General features: G+C 33.9%; 1 protein-coding gene across 3 annotated transcripts in view; it reads left to right on the forward strand.

The window, feature by feature from the left end:
• The window catches only part of LOC143231708 (uncharacterized), a 66986-nt gene continuing 47935 nt past the window's right edge, over positions 1 to 19051 (forward strand). For 2 of the 3 annotated variants that reach the window (XM_076466313.1, XM_076466312.1), the window contains exons 1-3: positions 6 to 380; positions 13751 to 13829; positions 18198 to 18330. In XM_076466313.1, the coding sequence (XP_076322428.1) occupies positions 13771 to 13829; positions 18198 to 18330 (192 nt within the window). In that variant the 5' untranslated portion in view covers positions 6 to 380; positions 13751 to 13770. Of the gene's footprint in view, positions 381 to 13750; positions 13830 to 18197; positions 18331 to 19051 lie in introns of all 3 variants that reach the window. The other variant, XM_076466314.1, reaches the window with a different exon arrangement.

Raw genomic sequence — 19051 nt, forward strand, 5'->3', positions numbered from 1 at the left:
GGTGCCTTATGTACAACATACTCACACACTTGCATTTAAAACAGACTGGTTATGTAACGTGAGAATCGTTTTGTTCCACAAATTGTAATATATTTTTAAGTTGGCATATACGATTAGATTTAATTTACATAAATTATAACGTCGATTATAAAGTTACGTAATCATCTCTTCTGTTTGTTACGCAAGAAACTTCAGTTTACATTGCAATTTGTTGTGTGGCTCCGTACAATAGGAACAGAAAGTAAACTGAATCATGACGCATAACCACATTAGGGATTAACTCGACTTTTGTAACTTTGATAAAACGTCTTTCAAACGGGGAACACAATTAGAAATCACGACTAGTAAATCGTTTGTTGTTAAATGAAGACTACGATTCGGTAAGTACGTTTTTTTATTGTAAAAAGGAGATAAGGCTGTCTACCACAGTTTAATAAAAATGCAACAGAACTATATTAGCTAATTTTAAATACTTACATTTGACTATGACGAGCAGATGGAAATAATAATCGTAGTAACCACCAGAGTGACAACTTCCCTGAAGATGGCACCAAATTAGCAGCCGAAATGTTAATAATAAGAGTAACACTAATAAAGATAATTAGTCACTAATTAACAATTGTACATACGTGATAGTATAAGGTGATATACAACTGTTAACTTTTATTTATAAATACGATAGTGAAACCTAAACCAGTTCTTTCACAAGTAACAGAAAAATTAATTGTGGTCAGTTTTATCTTTACAAAGATAATCAAAAGGTTGTCTGTTTAATATATACGGAATATGTATAATTCAAATAGATTTCGGCATTCTAAACATCATGGATTCAGCTCTTCTTGCGGTTCAAGTTGTGACAGTTTGTACTTCTATGTCGTTGTTGGGTGTTTTCATAAGCTTCCCGCTAGTACAGTGATAAGTCTACGAATTTATAATGCTGCAATTAGGGGTTCGATTCTCCTCGGTGGGCTCAGCAGATAGTCAAACGTGGCTTTGCTATAAGAAAACATACACACACTTGTTCTTATATATATTAGCGTCATTAACTTATAAGCTTTTTTTTTACTTCTGTTTAATAGAATCAAATTAATTTGTTCAGAAATTATTAGTATTACAAACTAATTTTGTTCAGTGTTGAATCCAGACCTTTCCACGGGGGGGAAGGGATGTGAAGCTGTGGTAGGGGGTTAATTAAATGTTGACAAAGTGTTAAATATTGTTCTTCTTGGGAAATATTTGTTGAGGGAGATAAAATTCCTCCCTTCTTGATGACGAGAAACCCACTTCAAATAAAAATGTATCTCAAAATGGCTGGTATGAATATTAACACTTATTGATAACGAAAGAATAACGTTTCGACCTTCCTAGGTCATCTTCAGGTTAAGAAACAATTCCTCCCTGTTTACTCCCGGAATTCAGCAGAACTTGTTGATATGCATATATCATATATCCAGAAACCTAATTTTTGTAAATATACGAATAACCTTAAAATTAATTCCAGTTAATTTTTACAAATAACCGGAAAGCTAATTTTCGTTTAATATGTAGTGAACCAAAAAAAAGGTAACTTTTTGTTTTACATATAGAGTACCAAAATAAAACTTATCTTGGTTAATATTCATTTTATAAATATAGCCAATAAACCATTTCTAACTGCATTTTGGTAATATGAACATAACCGAAAACCTAATACTGATCAATTATAGCTGCATTTATATATTCCCCCCTCCCCGCCCCACGAAACAAAACAAAAAAAAAAACGTATCTTTCGTCACTTTCCAAATATCCGTAAATATATCACTTCTAGTTGAAAATAATTTGGAATTTTACAGAATAACATAATAAAACTATAAAAACATAAACTGAAAATACTGAATTACCGGTGCAACACATATAACTGTTGTATATTTATTTCTAATAAAAAGACATGTACATAAGGTACATATAAACACCAAACGTGGTGACAAGATACATATAAACACAAAACATAGTGGTAAGATAATGTGAACACAGAAAACATGGTGATAAGATACATATAAACACAAAGCACAGTGATAAGATATCTGTGAATACAGAGCCTAGTTATATGTATAAATGCGGTCTGATTAAAAAATTAAGTTGTTGCGCTTTTAAATTAAGCGAAATACACCCTGCTTACGCAATAACTCTTATATTTAATAATCCTACTGTAAACGATTCCTTCTGCTTTGATCGAAGAAATGTTAATATATTATTCTGTTCTAAATACTGTAAAGTCGTTTAACATATTAATTCTTCTTCAGGCAGAATTTCCTTTTTACAAATTCTGCTTTTATAGGAAAACGAGAAATAGAAACAGGGTCGAGTACGCATGAGTCCCACTGAACAATAGTACAACAGTTATGCTGTATATATGACTTATGTCTAATCTAGAAGTTCGTTTGAATATATCTCTATAAAATAAATTATCCCTTAGCTACATAAGAGTGAAATTACCAATCCTGTCATCTACGGTATATGTAAATATGATGTTTAACTTCATATGAACACACTGATTAAGGTTTTAAAATAAGCAACTGCTCATCTGTCAAAAAAGTAACAACGCTCGTAATCTGAGGATCGCGGGTTCGAAATCCCTTCACACCAAACATGCTCGCCCTTTCAGCTGTGGGAACGTTATGATGCGAGTCAATCCCACTATTTGAAGGTTCTTGGTTCGAAGCACGTTAAGAAACGTTTTGTACTTTTTTGCTACGGTTGCGGTATAAATATGATCCCACTATTCGGTCAAACACAAGTTGGCGGAGGGTGCTGTTGACTAGCTGTCTTCCTTCTAGCAGCTCGCAGATAGTTTTTCGTGCAACTTCACGCGATACTTTTGAACAAACAAATTTTCCGTCCAAATCAAAGGTTGCAAGATTACAAAGAGGAAACGGTGTGATGAGATGAAGAAAAAATCCGGCAGTTCACGAAGAAAATAAAAACAGACTTTGAGGATATCTGGTGTAGATCACAAGGCCGGAAACTAACAAAATTTCAGTTGGTGAAACAAATCTGGTAAAAATATGATAGATAAGCACAGTTCGTTAGTTGATATTTGCAGTGTAAATTTACACAAGTTTTAACACCTGTGGTTCTCAGAAAGGGGCGTATTTCGTGTGAAATGAAAACTCCAAAGAATCTCCATATTATTTTACATTAAAGGGATCAGCAGTTTTATGTAAGCTTCATAATGCGAGCATAATAACATAACGTGCTTGTTTATCGTTAAGCACAAATCTACATGATGGGCTATTTGTGTTATGCCCACTGCGAGTATGCAAGCTTGATTTTTAGCTTTATAAATCCTCAGACTTATATGCTTAGCCACCAGGGGTTAACACGGTGTCAGTAAAATTCAGTAAGTACTTCAGCATTTAATTTGAGCACTGAAAATTTGGCTCTTTGTTGAATTTCGCGCAATTCTGCACGAGGGCTATCTGCGCTAGCTGTCACTAATTTAGCAGTGTAAGACTAGAGGGAAGGCAGCTAGTCATTACCACCCACCGCTAACTCCTGGGCTGCTCTTTTACCAACGAATACTGGGATTGACCATCACGTTATAACGCCCCCACAACTGAAAGGGCGAGCATGTTTGGTGCGACAGTGATTCGAACCTGCGTCCCTCCGATTACTAGTAGAACGCTTTAACCACCCAGCCATGCCGGACCTAAGTACTGTAAAAGTAAGATTTATTACTTGGTTGTTCCTATATTACCTAATAAAATAACATTCATAAGACTACATGAAAATAAAACCTTGTACAACTGTGATTTAGTCAATTCTCCACCAACATTCGGCCCGGCATGGCCAAGTTGCTAAGGCAGTCGACTCGTAATCTGAGGGTCGCGGATTCGAGTCCCAGTCGCACCAAACATGCTCCCCTTTCAGCCATGGGGACGTTATAATGTGACGGTCAATCTCACTATTCGTTGGTAAAAGAGTAGCTCAAGAGTTGGCGGTGGGTGGTGGTGACTAGCTGCCTTCCCTCTAATCTTACACTGCTAAATTAGGGACGGCCAGCGAAGATAACACTATTGCAGAATTGCGCGAAATTCAAACCAAACCAATCTCCACCAATACGTGCTATATAGACTTTTCCCTCTATCATTTATGGTTTTTTATATTTACTACGAAATGCTATAATGATCTTCAGAGCATCGAAATTTACTTAGTTATTTTGATCATCTCTTAACCTCTTCGGAGTTGTGTACATGAATATTATGCTCATAGCTTTTATTTATATTTCTCTTCATTTGGTCGCATAAAAATAATTTAACACTAGAAAAAAGTCCCATAGTAAAATGCCACTTTTTTAACTTATAAGGTTATCAGACATATATTTCAGATAAACACTCTTTTAAATACGCTTTGTATATCCAAATCTTAGCGGTAAATTATGGTCTAGTACAGGGGTTTCCAACGTAAGAGTGCCCGAGGGCCACAACTATATTCACGAGTCTTGTGGCAGGCATCATTATATTTTTTGTGAAATTAAGGCTTACGCATACAAGTCGTTTTGAGATAAACGAACAGACTGGCAACAGCAACCAGCCGGGCGAGTTCCCTTTGTCTAGCAAGGGGAATAACAGTATAATACGCCAAAGTGTATGTGATATAATATAACTCTATTACTATCAAGTTATTACTGTAAAATTATAGAGGCATAAATAATAAACATATGGGTGCACACAAAATAATTTCTAAAATTTCATTAGTGAATGTCAGTTGGAACTTACATGTATTTTTACCTAGCAAGACAAAAATTTTCATTTCTTCACTACAAAAAAAAATATTATAAAAGTAGGTTATTTTGCAATGGACCTTCGAGGGCCACACAAAACCATGCCGCGGACCGCGTGCTGGAAATCCCTGGTCAAGTACATGATTTTTCACATTACGCTCCGCGAGGTAATTTTAGAATGTTAATATTTTTTCCTAAAATTATAAAATTAAATCAGAATACACTATACATAAAAGTAAAATATATCCTTAATATAACACGTGTATCGCCTTTTAATATTTTATTTTCCCTAACGCCAGACGATTTTATTTAACTCAGGGGAAGTTCTCGCGGTGAAAGTGTTAATATAATCGCAATTAACATCAACAGTGGCGTCACTGGTTGCTAGAAGATATGGAACCAGCTCAAGACCGCATGCGTCACTGGAGATGCAAAAGATAGCCGAGTAATTTTCGTATGAAACATCGGCCAACCTTGGGTAGTTACGCCAACTGTCTTTTGAAAACTAGCATGCTGATTAGCGGCTAAATCCCGAATGAAATTAAACAAAATGAAGCTTGACGTCTTAGCTGAAACTTGTCAAAATTTGAAACATTGAGATGCAGTTAGATGCAGTATCAATTGTTTCAAAGTATATTTATATGAAGTATAATTAAAGTTATGACAGTTATAATTGGTAACTGTTAGGTTAGGTTAAATTCGTTGTAGTTTAATTAGACAAACTTAGTTATGGCAACACTGATCATTGTATGATGATAAAACTCAAGTGCTTGAACGAGTTTTCGTTTAAAAAATTATTTTGTGTCCGTGAAAATACTTTTGAAATGCCAAAGATATAATAACACGTTTTTAGACCAATTAACAATTAGTTGTCACCTTTATAATGGATAAGTGACTGAATATCCTAGGCCTAGGCCTAATACGAATTCATCGGCATTATCTTCTGTGCGAGCACTTAAACACAGGATGATGCAAGAAGTACCGAAACAAGAAATAAAAGAAAATATGATGAAAGTTTTATTGAATATGGTTTTGCATGGACAGATAATGAAGATGGACCCAGAGGGTTGTGTATTGAATGTGGAACAGTGTTGAGTAACAATACTTTGCATTCAGTAAAGTTATAGCGGCATCTAGAAACCAAACACTCCCAATTAAAAAAAAAAATCCAACTTCCGAGTGTTTCAAAAGAAAGTGTTTTCAATTAAATGCAAAGAAAGCTAAATTCGTTCATTTGTCCATTAGGACAAGAAAGATGCTCTTATTACTTCATACCATGTTAGTTACCGTATTGCAAAAGCAGGTGAAGCTCATACAATTGCAGAAGATTTAATAAAATCATGCGCAAAAGGTTTGATAGATTGCACGACTGATGAAAAAATTATTAAAAACATTAACTCCTTGCCACTTTCTGACAACTCGGTTTCTCGAAGAATCAAGGATGTGTCAGCAAATTGCTTAACGGAGTTAATAAGGCGAGTAAAAGCGAGTCCAACTTTTTCGCTTCAGATGGATGAATCAAAAGATGTCGCAGGTTATGCGATGTTGCTTGTGTTTGTTCGATATGTTCACGTAGCTAGTTTTGAAGAAGATATGGTTATTTGCAAACCTTTGCCTACCCAAACAACAGACGAAGAAATATTTAAACTGATCATGGAAGAACATGAGATTCAACGGCAGCTTTGCTCAAGTATTTGCACTGATGGGGCGATAGCTACGATTGGAAAGTTTTCAGGCGCAGTGGCACGTATAAAAAAGAAAAACCCGAACATCGAGAGTATCCACTGTTGTCTTCATTGTCTTGCACTTGTAGTGAAACAAATGTCAGAAGGCTTAAAAAATGTATTGGGTGATGTCATAAAAATAGTTACTTTTATAAAATAAAGACCACTCGATGCGAGGATCTTCAGTTTACTCTGTAAGGAAAAAGGAAGTTTGCATACAAATTTGCTGCTTAAAACTGAAGTCCGTTGGTTTTCTCGGGAAAAAGTGCTTGCTCGGTTTTACGAACTGCGTGAGAAGATAGGTTTAATTTTATCTGAATGCCATTTTGAAATTGCATACAAATTAATGGACAAACGCTAAATGCAGAAAGTGGTTTACCTTTCGGACGTATTTGCCTATCTAAATGAAGTGAATGCTACAATGCAGGGTACCAGGGTAACGTATTACAAAGCTCAAAGTAAAATCGAAGCGCTTCAACGTAACGTGAATGTATATTTATGGAAGAAACTGATTGCTTCGAAAATGTCTGGGCTTTTTTTGTTGTTGTTTTTCAATTACGAATGAAATTTCCTTAAGCGAAGATGCAAAAGTTTCAGTCTTGTAACACATGTCTGATTTGTGTACAACTACTGAGGAGTACTCCCCTCCTCATTTAGAAAAATTAGTGTGGATTCAAAATCCCTTTGTTGACTCTACAAGTACCAACGATTTGCCTTTTGAAAAAGAAAGAGCAGCTTATCGAAATTTCAACTGATTACACCCTAAAAACAAAATTTCAGCAGGAAGAAATTACACAATTTTGGATTCAAATGGCCATGGAATACCCTGAAATAAGTAATAGATCTTTGAAAATTTTGATGCGTTTTCCAACAACATATCTTTGTGAGCAAACATTTTCACTGTATACAGCTACAAAGATCAAATTTAGAAACGGGCTAAATATTGAAGATGATTTGCGATTGCAAGTAACAGCCATAACTCCAAATATTGAACTATTTTGTGAACAAAAGCAAGCCCATCCGAGCCACTAATAATTAAATAAGTACATAGTACTTTTACTGGTATAAATATTGCAAGCAGAAAATGTTAAACAAGTAGAAGTAATTTTTTTCTTTAAATATTGATAGTTTTAATAAATTTATATTCTGAAAGTTTGAAGTAAACTTTATCTGGTGCTGGAGACTGATTGTTTCTATTTTTAGTGTATTTTGTTTATTAAGGCTTCGCAATATTTTTTTTTCTTCTGATACGAAGCTCCGCAGTTCTGAAAGGTTTGGGAACCCATGGTCTAGTGTACCTGGACTTTTTCTCATTTTACATATTAAATGGATAGAGGTACTTAGGACTATTCCCATCATGTATGATGTAACGATCTGTCGAGGTTAACAAATAACTTTTGTATATATTTTTATCTAAATATTTAATATTCTATTACTAGACACATATATCTGTATCTATAAAGCAGAACTGTCAGTGTGTTTGTCTATTTGTCACTTATCTAACTGCTCTTATGTTGCTGGGAAAACCTCAACCAAACTTTGAAGGATGATAGTTTGAAACAAGAGGCATGTTAGTGAGGGGTTCATGACGTAATCATTGCTGTAATTTATTATCTTTGTCATAATTAAATACATGGATAGTTGTGACTCATTATGTGTTTCCAATGTTTTTTTTTAATTACTTTTTGAAAACCTTTGCTTTTCGTATGGTTTTATATGCTATACTGTTTTCGTGGTTTAAAGTTGGATAAGTCTTGTACGTGTTTTAGTTATTAGTAAATCGTTTCAGATGTGTCCAGAAATTCTATGGATCTGTATGTTCGTTTCATTATGAATAGTAATAGTCCTATTTATCTTGTGTTCATTATTTTATTTCTCAGCGTGTTCATGAGTTTTGATGTATAGGTTTTTAGTATTATTATTTTTTATTGTGACGACGTTCTGTTATCATACTTACTGTTTGTATTTGTTTGTAGTTATTCAAAAAGCTTCACAATGGACTATCTGTGCTCTTCTCACAACGGGTATCAGATCGCGGTTTCAAGCGTTGTAAGTCCACAGACATTACCGCTGTCCCACTGGAGGACTTATTGCACAGGCCTCCAGTGGTTTTATTGTGTTGAAATGTTTTACATGTTCTGCAGTATTTCCTGTACTCGAAATTTAAAAATGATATCAACTTTTCTCCACCACGTACAGAATTTTCACAGAACTTTATAACGCAATATGTAAAACAAACATTTAATTTTTAGACTAAAAGACATGGAGTTCACAAAACAAATTATGGATGAATGAGGTCACGTATTCATTTAACATCAATGTTCTTCCATTTTTTTCAGTTTGTTTGTATTTTTGTTAACAAACATAATAATAAAAATATTCATCGTGGTAAACGAAATAATAATTTGATATAAGTAAGGGTTTTTCTTCCCGATTTGTAGAATATCCTTACGTGATATATAAATATATATATATATATTATTTCCGAAGTCTCCATAGCTGGTTAATGAAAAATCTGGTATTTAAACCAAAACAACTTTTATGAAGTTCAAGTTCGAATGTCTGTGGTGTTTGTGCGTGTGGCTGTCATCTGTTATCAGCTGTATATACAATTTGTTTGTTTTTGGTGTGCATTCATCCACTGCTTTGATAAGGCACACAGTATTTGTTTGAAAGTAATCATTGATATTTCATGTTATCACTTATAACTTATCACATTCCTTTTAGTTTTGTTTTTTTTTCTGTTCGGAACTTAATTTTGTTTTTCTTGTGGGTTTATTATGATGGGGCTCGAACATGGTATTGGAAGACGATCACAATCTACATCAAAGCGAATGTTAAAACTGAAAAATGTGTTACTGATTTCTGATGAAGATATACACAGATCTAGGATATCAATAGAACTGTAGAGTTCACCGGTTAGCTGTGTTTTGATTATTACTACCACTAAAACGAAATTCGCGCTTCGCACTTTGGATTCGTGGATGACGAACAAATGATCACTATTTAGTCAGTCAAGAATAGTCCAAGGGTTAACGGTGGGTGGTGTTGACTGGTTGTCTTCCCTCTAGTCTATCACTTCAAAATTAGGGACGGTTAACGCAGATAGCCATCGTGAAGCGTTACGTGAAATCCAGTAGATCAAAATACAAACGTAGAAGGTTCGTCATACCACAAAACAAAGTAAGTAATAATAATGATTTAGTAATACAAAATTTGTAAAGTGTTAAGCCTATCCGGGGCAAATTTACAAAATTCAGTTAAATTAATTCACTATTAAGATGCAGTGGCGAAGCTGAGAAACGTTTCAGTTATCAGTTATAATTATGACCTAATGTAGTCATCAGTTATAATTATGACCTAATGTAGTTATCAGTTATAATTATGACCTAATGTAGTTATCAGTTATAATTATGACCTAATGTAGTCATCAGTTATAATTATGACCTAATGTAGTCATCAGTTATAATTATGACCTAATGTAGTCATCAGTTATAATTATGACCTAATGTAGTTATCAGTTATAATAATGGCTTAATATGGTTATCAATTATCATTATTGCATATCTGAACCGACATATATGTTTACAGTAAGAGAACAAAACTGAAATCCTCTCATTTGAAACATTATTTTTGTCATTAGGCAGGAAAATAACTTTTCTGCGGAGATGTGGTTGATATTAAAACCACAGATGGGGCTGCGACAAAAATATTGCTGTTTTAAGAACTAAATTGTGAAATAACAGACTTTCCGTTGTTGCTTTAATAGTTTGAATCAGGAATAAAACGCCTGATTCTAAACATCTTTCTTGAAACTTACGCCTGTAAAATATTTTATTCTGAAAAATTAATAACTGTTTATAAGTAGAATTTATCAGTGAATTACGTTCAAAATGATATTTTACATACGGTCTCTTGAAAACCAAAAAGTGGTGTTCACATTGTTACGTATTATAATTTATCTCGAGCGAATCTTCGATTTATTAAGTTACGTACTTACGTATTACGATTTCAAGCAACTGGAAATTTTAATTTAGAAGTTAATTGAATGTGGAGATGTATCCAATTTATGATATTTGCCAACAAGATTAATACACGGATATACTTTATTTGAAGGAAATGCTAACTATTACTATTCTTGTTTGGCCTAACGCGGTTAGTAAACTTAATTTTCACGGAGGAAAATGGATACATATTGCCCTCATAAGTACTAACATCGGAAGTTATTAATTGTATGAAGTTGGACGGTTCGTAATGTTCGACATTCTGTAGTTTTTCGATTAATAAGCGATAATCGTTATTATGGCTTATAGTATACTGACTGTAGTTGACAAACAATATAAAACTGTCTCTTGGCGTCTTGTTATGGATTGTTTTTACATACCAATCACGCCAGATTGTCGAACGTTCAACAATGTTAGAAGCAAGGCTATAAATGTTCGTAAACCATATACTGTTGTTTCTTACTCATATTTATGGAACAGTCTGGACTTGCGCAATACACATGCATAAAAACTATACTGAAACAAACGTAGTTATTAAATGTCTTCTATAACAGTAAGTAAGTTGGTAAAAAACATTCTCAAAATGCATTATGCATTGTAAGCTGATGATTATATGAAAAAATTATTGTAGTTTGTTACATTCTTTTTCGTTTGTTTTGAATTTCGCGCAAAGCTACTCGAGGGCTATCTGCGCTAGCCGTCCCTAATTTAGCAGTGTAAGACTAGAGGGAAGGCAGCTAGTCTTCACCACCCCTGCCAACTCTTGGGCTACTCTATTACCAACGAATAGTAGGATTGACCGTCACATTATAACGCCCCCACGGCTGAAAGGGCGAGCATGTTTGGCGTGGTGGGGATGTGAACCCGCGACCCTCAGATTACGAGTCGCACGCCTTAACACACTTGGCCATGACGGGCCACTTCGTCAATAACTAAATACTATTGTTTAATCCAAGTTTTATATCACACCATTTAAGAGCCATGAAACATCTTTTTATTGAAACCAGTAACCAACTTATAGACTACAAAACACTTAGTGAATGTACAGTTTCCTTATATAAATTTAAAATATCTTGTTCAATAAAGCCTGTGTTTCTGCATATTTCTATTTTACAGCATTGTGACTTGGCATTACGCAACATAAATCACTCTGATGTCCTTTTAACATCTACGATAGTTAATAATGTGGTAGATCGTTTTTAGAAAAATGGTCGTCAGCAAATACTTACTGAATTGAAAGTCGTTCTCAGAAAAATAACCATAAACTAGTGTCCATTACAAGAGTTCTGTTGTCACTTATTAGTATTTGTTTCGTGTTCTGATTTACTTCTACTCGGCTTTCGTATAGATTACTGAATTACATATCCATAGGAAATGTACATCTGTTGTGAGAAACAGCCATCTGGATTCGGAACACAAATATATGGATTATTGACTAAATTCCTCGTTGTGAACAAAATGTCCACTGGGGATCATTATTTATATATAATATTTACCTTTCGAAAACTGAGTTTTAAATATAAAAAAAAATCCTAATCTGTTTTATATTTACATTGGCAGAAAATGTAAATATTAATTGTCTTTAGCACATGACAACAGATCCCACTGCTTCCGATGATAAATCTTTAGGTTCATAACGCTAAAAATCGGGTTTTGATATCTGCGGTTGGCAGCTTTGTGTAGCTTTGAGCTTAAAAATGAAACAATTAAACAGTCACCATCAGGATCATGTGTGGCTCATATGTGAATCTTTGGATCTCTGGTTGGAATATGTGAACATGATCAACTTCTTATCTTATATTTTTAAACAAATATTTACATTTTATACCTTTATTTAAACAGAACATACGAATATCACTGTGATATCTGCAAACATCGGTTATATGTGCTTTCTAAAACCCAGTTTTTGAAAAGTTATTTTCAAATAGTTTATGTGTATAGTTATCACATACAGAAAAGTACCAACTGGTATGATTTATATTTCTAAACAATGAAAACAATTTAATCAAAGCGTTACAATCGAATGTTGTGTGTTGACTGTTGTTTCGGGCCCGGCATGGCCAAGCGTGTTAAGGCGTTGGAATCCTAATTTGAGGGCCGCGGATTCGAATCCCGGTCGCACCAAACATGATCGCCCTTTCAGCCGCGAGATCATTATAATGTGGCGGTCAATCCCACTATTCGTTGGTAAAAGAGTAGCTCAAGAGTTGGCGGTGGGTGGTGATGACTAGCTGCCTTCCCTCTAGTCTTACACTGCTAAATTAGGGACGGCGAGCACAGACAGCCCTCGAGTAGCTTTGCGCGAAATTAAAAAAAAAAAAACTTGTTTCTTTTTACTTGCAAATCGATCTAATGAAACCTGTTAATCAGTTCAATCCTTCCCATACCAATACGGGAGCCTCTGCTGAACTCTGGTTTTAATGGCACAAGTAGATGATAATAACACATTGAAGGGATGTCACGTTAACCCCCAGTTAACCTTTATACCAGCTGGTCAGACTACAGCAGCTGGGGTAAAATGTCTTGCCCAAGGACCCAACAACATGGAGCAAGCTTTCGTGAACTCTCAACCTTTAGACAACCAGTCCACAGCACGAGCGAATGGATGACGTTGATCCAATGAAGGAATGATGAACATTTATGTATAAATAACCTGGAAGTTTATGACTTTCAAACAAGCTGTTGAAAAATTCTTTAAACAGCAACCCATGTAAATATTAGATTCTTTAAACAGAAACTGATATAAATATAAGATTATTTAAAACAGCAATCTATGTAAATATTATATTTTTTAAACAGCAACTAATGTAAATATAAGATTCTTTAAACAGAAACTGATATAAATATAAGATTATTTAAAACAGCAATCTATGTAAATATTATATTTTTTAAACAGCAACTAATGTAAATATAAGATTCTTTAAACAGAAACTGATATAAATATAAGATTATTTAAAACAGCAATCTATGTAAATATTATATTTTTTAAACAGCAACTAATGTAAATATAAGATTCTTTAAACGGCAACCCATGTAATTATTAATTTTTAAAACAGAAACTGATGTCAATATAAGATTATTTAAACAGCAATCTATGTAAATATTAGATTTTTAAAACAGAAACTAGTGTAAGTATCAGATTGTTTAAACAACAATCCACGTAAAATTACGCTTACCGTTTCGGGAAGGAAACGACCTTCTACATATTTTTGTTCTCAAAATATATGTGACGTCAGAAATCGTTTGTTTTCTTGCCTTAGGTGAGACAGAACAAGAAATTATGGACGATTCAGTGCATGACACTACCGGAATGGGTGAAGGAAAAATTGTGTTATATCTGTGAGTAATAAGATATAAAAACAAACTATTTATCATAATGAGATTATTATTAAAATTATACTATTCTTAACCTGCCCCAAACATCTAACTCCATGAAACATATATTTCCAGCTTAAGCTGTTCAGAAGAGTATAATTATAATATGTAGTGTTACTACGTGGAGAAATCACACCCGCTTTAACGATCATCATCGATTAACTTACAATACAGTGTATAAAATCACACGTGGTAGTTGTTGAAAGAGATAAAAGTAAGTTATATGGTCAACTCGCCAAAGACAACACAGTGTTAACTGCATATATATTTTTTTAATATACATGTTGTTGAGGCAATGTCCTTCTTCAGGTATCAGTCACTAACTGAACGGTGAATCGGTATGTGAAAACATTCTAAACCGAAGGTCGAGTGAAAATGTAACAAATCAATGTGTATAACAATGCTTACAAACACTTTGAAATAATAGGAAGTTTTATATATATATATATATATATATATATATATTATAACCATAAAGGTTTAAGCCATAAACAAAACACATTAAAATTAAACAAAATACGATGCATATTTGTAATTTAATCACATAAATTTTAATGTGTTTTGTTTTGGCTTAAAATTAGGGTTATAATATAATTAATCAGAGGTTGGGAATTGTTGTTTTTAACGCACTTCATGATTTTCTTTACTTATTTAACTTTATTTAAATGTAATTATATACGTACATAGATATACTCACATATTTACATACAACTGCATATATAAATATATATGTATATACACACAAACATACGCATGTCCATACATAAATATGTTAATACGTATATAAACAGCTTTTGTTTTTCAAATATAGAAGTTGAAAATAAATATAGGATTGGTGACAAACGTTATAATAATATAAATTAAAATAAACAAATATAAACATAATTTACTTTACAAAACATTTTAAAGAGAGGGTAAAACTAAAACGACAAATATTACAAGAAACTAAAACGGTTTTTGAGTCCACCGGAATGGAAAGTTTCCAGTCAAAATATTTTTTGTCTTGTTATGTTTGTTTGTAGCTGCTTTCTTCGATACTGTTATTTTGAAATCGTCAAACGTATGGTTTGTGCGAATTGAAGTGCAATGCTACTGGTTTATTTGTATTACAATTTATTATATATTAAAGGTGTTCTCGAGTACATTCTGTTAATAATGTGCTGGTTTGTCCAATGTACAATTTTGTATATCATGAGTAAACAATAGAACATATGACTCATTTCGATGTACAGTTATATTAATCCTTAATGTAAAAACTCGGTTTAGAACCATGCACAGATTATCTTGAGTCAATGTGAGCACACGTGTTACAGTGTTTTTTATTACAAGCATAACTACTTGTAATAAAATTTGTGTCTGTTACCGTGGGTGTTTTGAGGCCAATATGAATTGCGTAGCTTCTAACACTAATATCGTGAGTGTAGGAAATTATAAGAACGGGTGTGGGGTATTAGAAAAACATGTTTACTGGTGTCGTTTTCTTTTAAAACATTAAAATTATTTAGAATAGTGTTTTTAATTTGTTTGTCTTGTATGTGTGATGTGTGAGGATAAGGGGTGGCCTGGTAGAGGAGAGATAAGGCAAAGTTGTGGTATTGATTTACAATAGACTAGTACGGATTTTTTAAGGATGTTTTTTGGGTAGTTACAATCATGGAAAAATGATTCCAATACTGTTGATTGGGCATTGAAATCATCAGGTTCATTACACTGTTTCTGTAATCTGATATACTAGGATTTGGGGTTATCAGAATATATAGAAAGTAAAATATTCAAGAATGTTAATAATTAATTGAAAATGTTATGTGGGAAAGGTGGAAGCTACTTACGTAATGAATAAACGCTTCTAACTCTAGCAAGGTGCTCATGAAGATTCCAACAAAGACATCTTAATAGGTAAAACATAAAATTGGTAATTTCACACATTTGTGTGACTTCTTTCCTTCGAGTGTTTTAATAGATAAAACAAAAATAATGATTTACCTATTTGTGTGACTTCTTTCCTCCGAGTGTTTTAATAGGTAAAACATGAAAATTATTAATTTCACCTATTTGTGTGACTTCTTTCCTCCGAGTGTTTTAATAGGTAAAACATGAAAATTATTAATTTCACCTATTTGTGTGACTTCTTTTCTCCGAGTGTTTTAATAGGTAAAACATGAAAATTATTAATTTCACCTATTTGTGTGACTTCTTTTCTCCGAGTGTTTTAATAGGTAAAACATGAAAATTATTAATTTCACCTATTTGTGTGACTTCTTTTCTCCGAGTGTTTTAATAGGTAAAACATGAAAATTATTAATTTCACCTATTTGTGTGACTTCTTTCCTCCGAGTGTTTTAATAGGTAAAATATAAAGGATTAGTTATTTCACCCAGTAGCTGATACACCGACATAACAGACGTCATGAAACAGCTGTCTATCCTCCAAAATAACATATCTAACAGCCTGTTATGAAACAGCTGTCTATCCTCCAAAAGAACATATCTAACAGCCTGTTATGAAACAGCTGTCTATCCTCCAAAAGAACATATCTAACAGACGTCATGAAACAGCTGTCTATCCTCCAAAATAACATATCTAACAGCCTGTTATGAAACAGCTGTCTATCCTCCAAAATAACATATCTAACAGCCTGTTATGAAACAGCTGTCTATCCTCCAAAATAACATATCTAACAGCCTGTTATGAAACAGCTGTCTATCCTCCAAAATAACATATCTAACAGCCTGTTATGAAACAGCTGTCTATCCTCCAAAATAACATATCTAACAGCCTGTTATGAAACAGCTGTCTATCCTCCAAAATAACATATCTAACAGCCTGTTATGAAACAGCTGTCTATCCTCCAAAATAACATATCTAACAGCCTGTTATGAAACAGCTGTCTATCCTCCAAAATAACATATCTAACAGCCTGTTATGAAACAGCTGTCTATCCTCCAAAATAACATATCTAACAGCCTGTTATGAAACAGCTGTCTATCCTCCAAAATAACATATCTAACAGCCTGTTATGAAACAGCTGTCTATCCTCCAAAATAACATATCTAACAGCCTGTTATGAAACAGCTGTCTATCCTCCAAAATAACATATCTAACAGCCTGTTATGAAACAGCTGTCTATCCTCCAAAAGAACATATCTAACAGCCTGTTATGAAACAGCTGTCTATCCTCCAAAATAACATATCTAACAGCCTGTTATGAAACAGCTGTCTATCCTCCAAAATAACATATCTAACAGCCTGTTATGAAACAGCTGTCTATCCTCCAAAATAACATATCTAACAGCCTGTTATGAAACAGCTGTCTATCCTCCAAAATAACATATCTAACAGCCTGTTATGAAACAGCTGTCTATCCTCCAAAATAACATATCTAACAGCCTGTTATGAAACAGCTGTCTATCCTCCAAAATAACATATCTAACAGCCTGTTATGAAACAGCTGTCTATCCTCCAAAATAACATATCTAACAGCCTGTTATGAAACAGCTGTCTATCCTCCAAAATAACATATCTAACAGCCTGTTATGAAACAGCTGTCTATCCTCCAAAATAACATATCTAACAGCCTGTTATGAAACAGCTGTCTATCCTCCAAAAGAACATATCTAACAGCCTGTTATGAAACAGCTGTCTATCCTCCAAAAGAACATATCTAACAGCCTGTTATGAAACAGCTGTCTATCCTCCAAAATAACATATCTAACAGCCTGTTATGAAACAGCTGTCTATCCTCCAAAATAACATATCTAACAGCCTGTTATGAAACAGCTGTCTATCCTCCAAAAGAACATATCTAACAGCCTGTTATGAAACAGCTGTCTATCCTCCAAAAGAACATATCTAACAGCCTGTCATGAAACAGCTGTCTATCCTCCAAAAGAACATATCTAACAGCCTGTCATGAAACAGCTGTCTATCCTCCAAAATAACATATCTAACAGCCTGTTAGCAAAACCAACTTTCGTGCGCACCAGAGCGAAAGTTACATGTTTACTTTAGCTATTTTCTGCGTCCAAACTTAACGAAATGAAAGAAAAATCTGCCGTCTTAACAAATACATATAAACTGAGTAGCTAATATATAGTTCAATCCTGTACTGCAATTTTCTAGCAATTTTAATTGAAAACAATCCTTACAATACATTTTCTATAAGTGTTAAACACCTATATCATGTACAGAATAGCATAGACAGGTCTGATTTTATTAAATAATTTACACGTCGTAAACTACATTGGAACTTCTATAGTAAAATTGTTTTCGCGCAGTATGTTGTTGTAGAATGATTTGGAAAACAGTTATATTGACTATTAAATTATTTTACAGAGGAATATTTGGAGCTTTTGTTTTGCTACTTTGTTTGATGTGTCAATGCTGTAACGAGAAAAGCCATGACGACCACCTAGTGGCAACAAATGGCGAAACTACAAACTGTTCAAATGTTGTGGACGAAAATCACGTAAGTACTAAATAATACAGGTTTTCCACGTTGGTGAACTTGAGGATTTCTAAAATTTGTTTGTTTTGAACTTCGCACAAAGCTACACGAGGGCTAGCATCGCTAACTGTCCATAATATATATGTCGAACGGCTCGTTTGGGTTGCGAAAATATTTTACATAGAAGAGAAACTAAGAAATTTAAATCAACGAATTATCAATAGAAGAAATGACATCTGTTTTATTCGACAATGTAGAAAGGAACAACTAACCCCTAATTTTGTGAAGGTAAAACTTTCAAAAAAATTTAATAAATACACAAACATTATCCAAAGTTCGCTCTTCTATGTAAAATATTTTCTCAACCCAAACGAGCCGTTTTTGCATATATATTTCTCTACAAGTGGGTTTTCTCGACATCACTGATAACTGTCCATAAGTTAACAGTGTAAGACTAGAAGGAAGGCAGCTAGTCATCACCACCCATCGCCAACTTTTGGGCTACTCTTTTACCAACGAATAGTGAGATTGACCGTCACATTATAACGTCCCCACTGCTGACAGGGCGAGCATGTTTGGTGCGAGGGGGATTCGAACCCGCAACCCTCGGATTAGAAGTCGAACGCCTTAACCCACCTGGTGACGCCGACCCTGAAGGTTTTCTAAAATAACGTTATATCATGCAAGTTTACCAGTTTGTAAAATCAGACTGTAGGTCGAGCCTTAGTAAAGGAGTTTGGTG

This window comes from Tachypleus tridentatus, chromosome 11 (assembly GCF_004210375.1).
Source record: "Tachypleus tridentatus isolate NWPU-2018 chromosome 11, ASM421037v1, whole genome shotgun sequence".
Taxonomy (NCBI): Eukaryota; Metazoa; Arthropoda; class Merostomata; order Xiphosura; family Limulidae; genus Tachypleus; species Tachypleus tridentatus.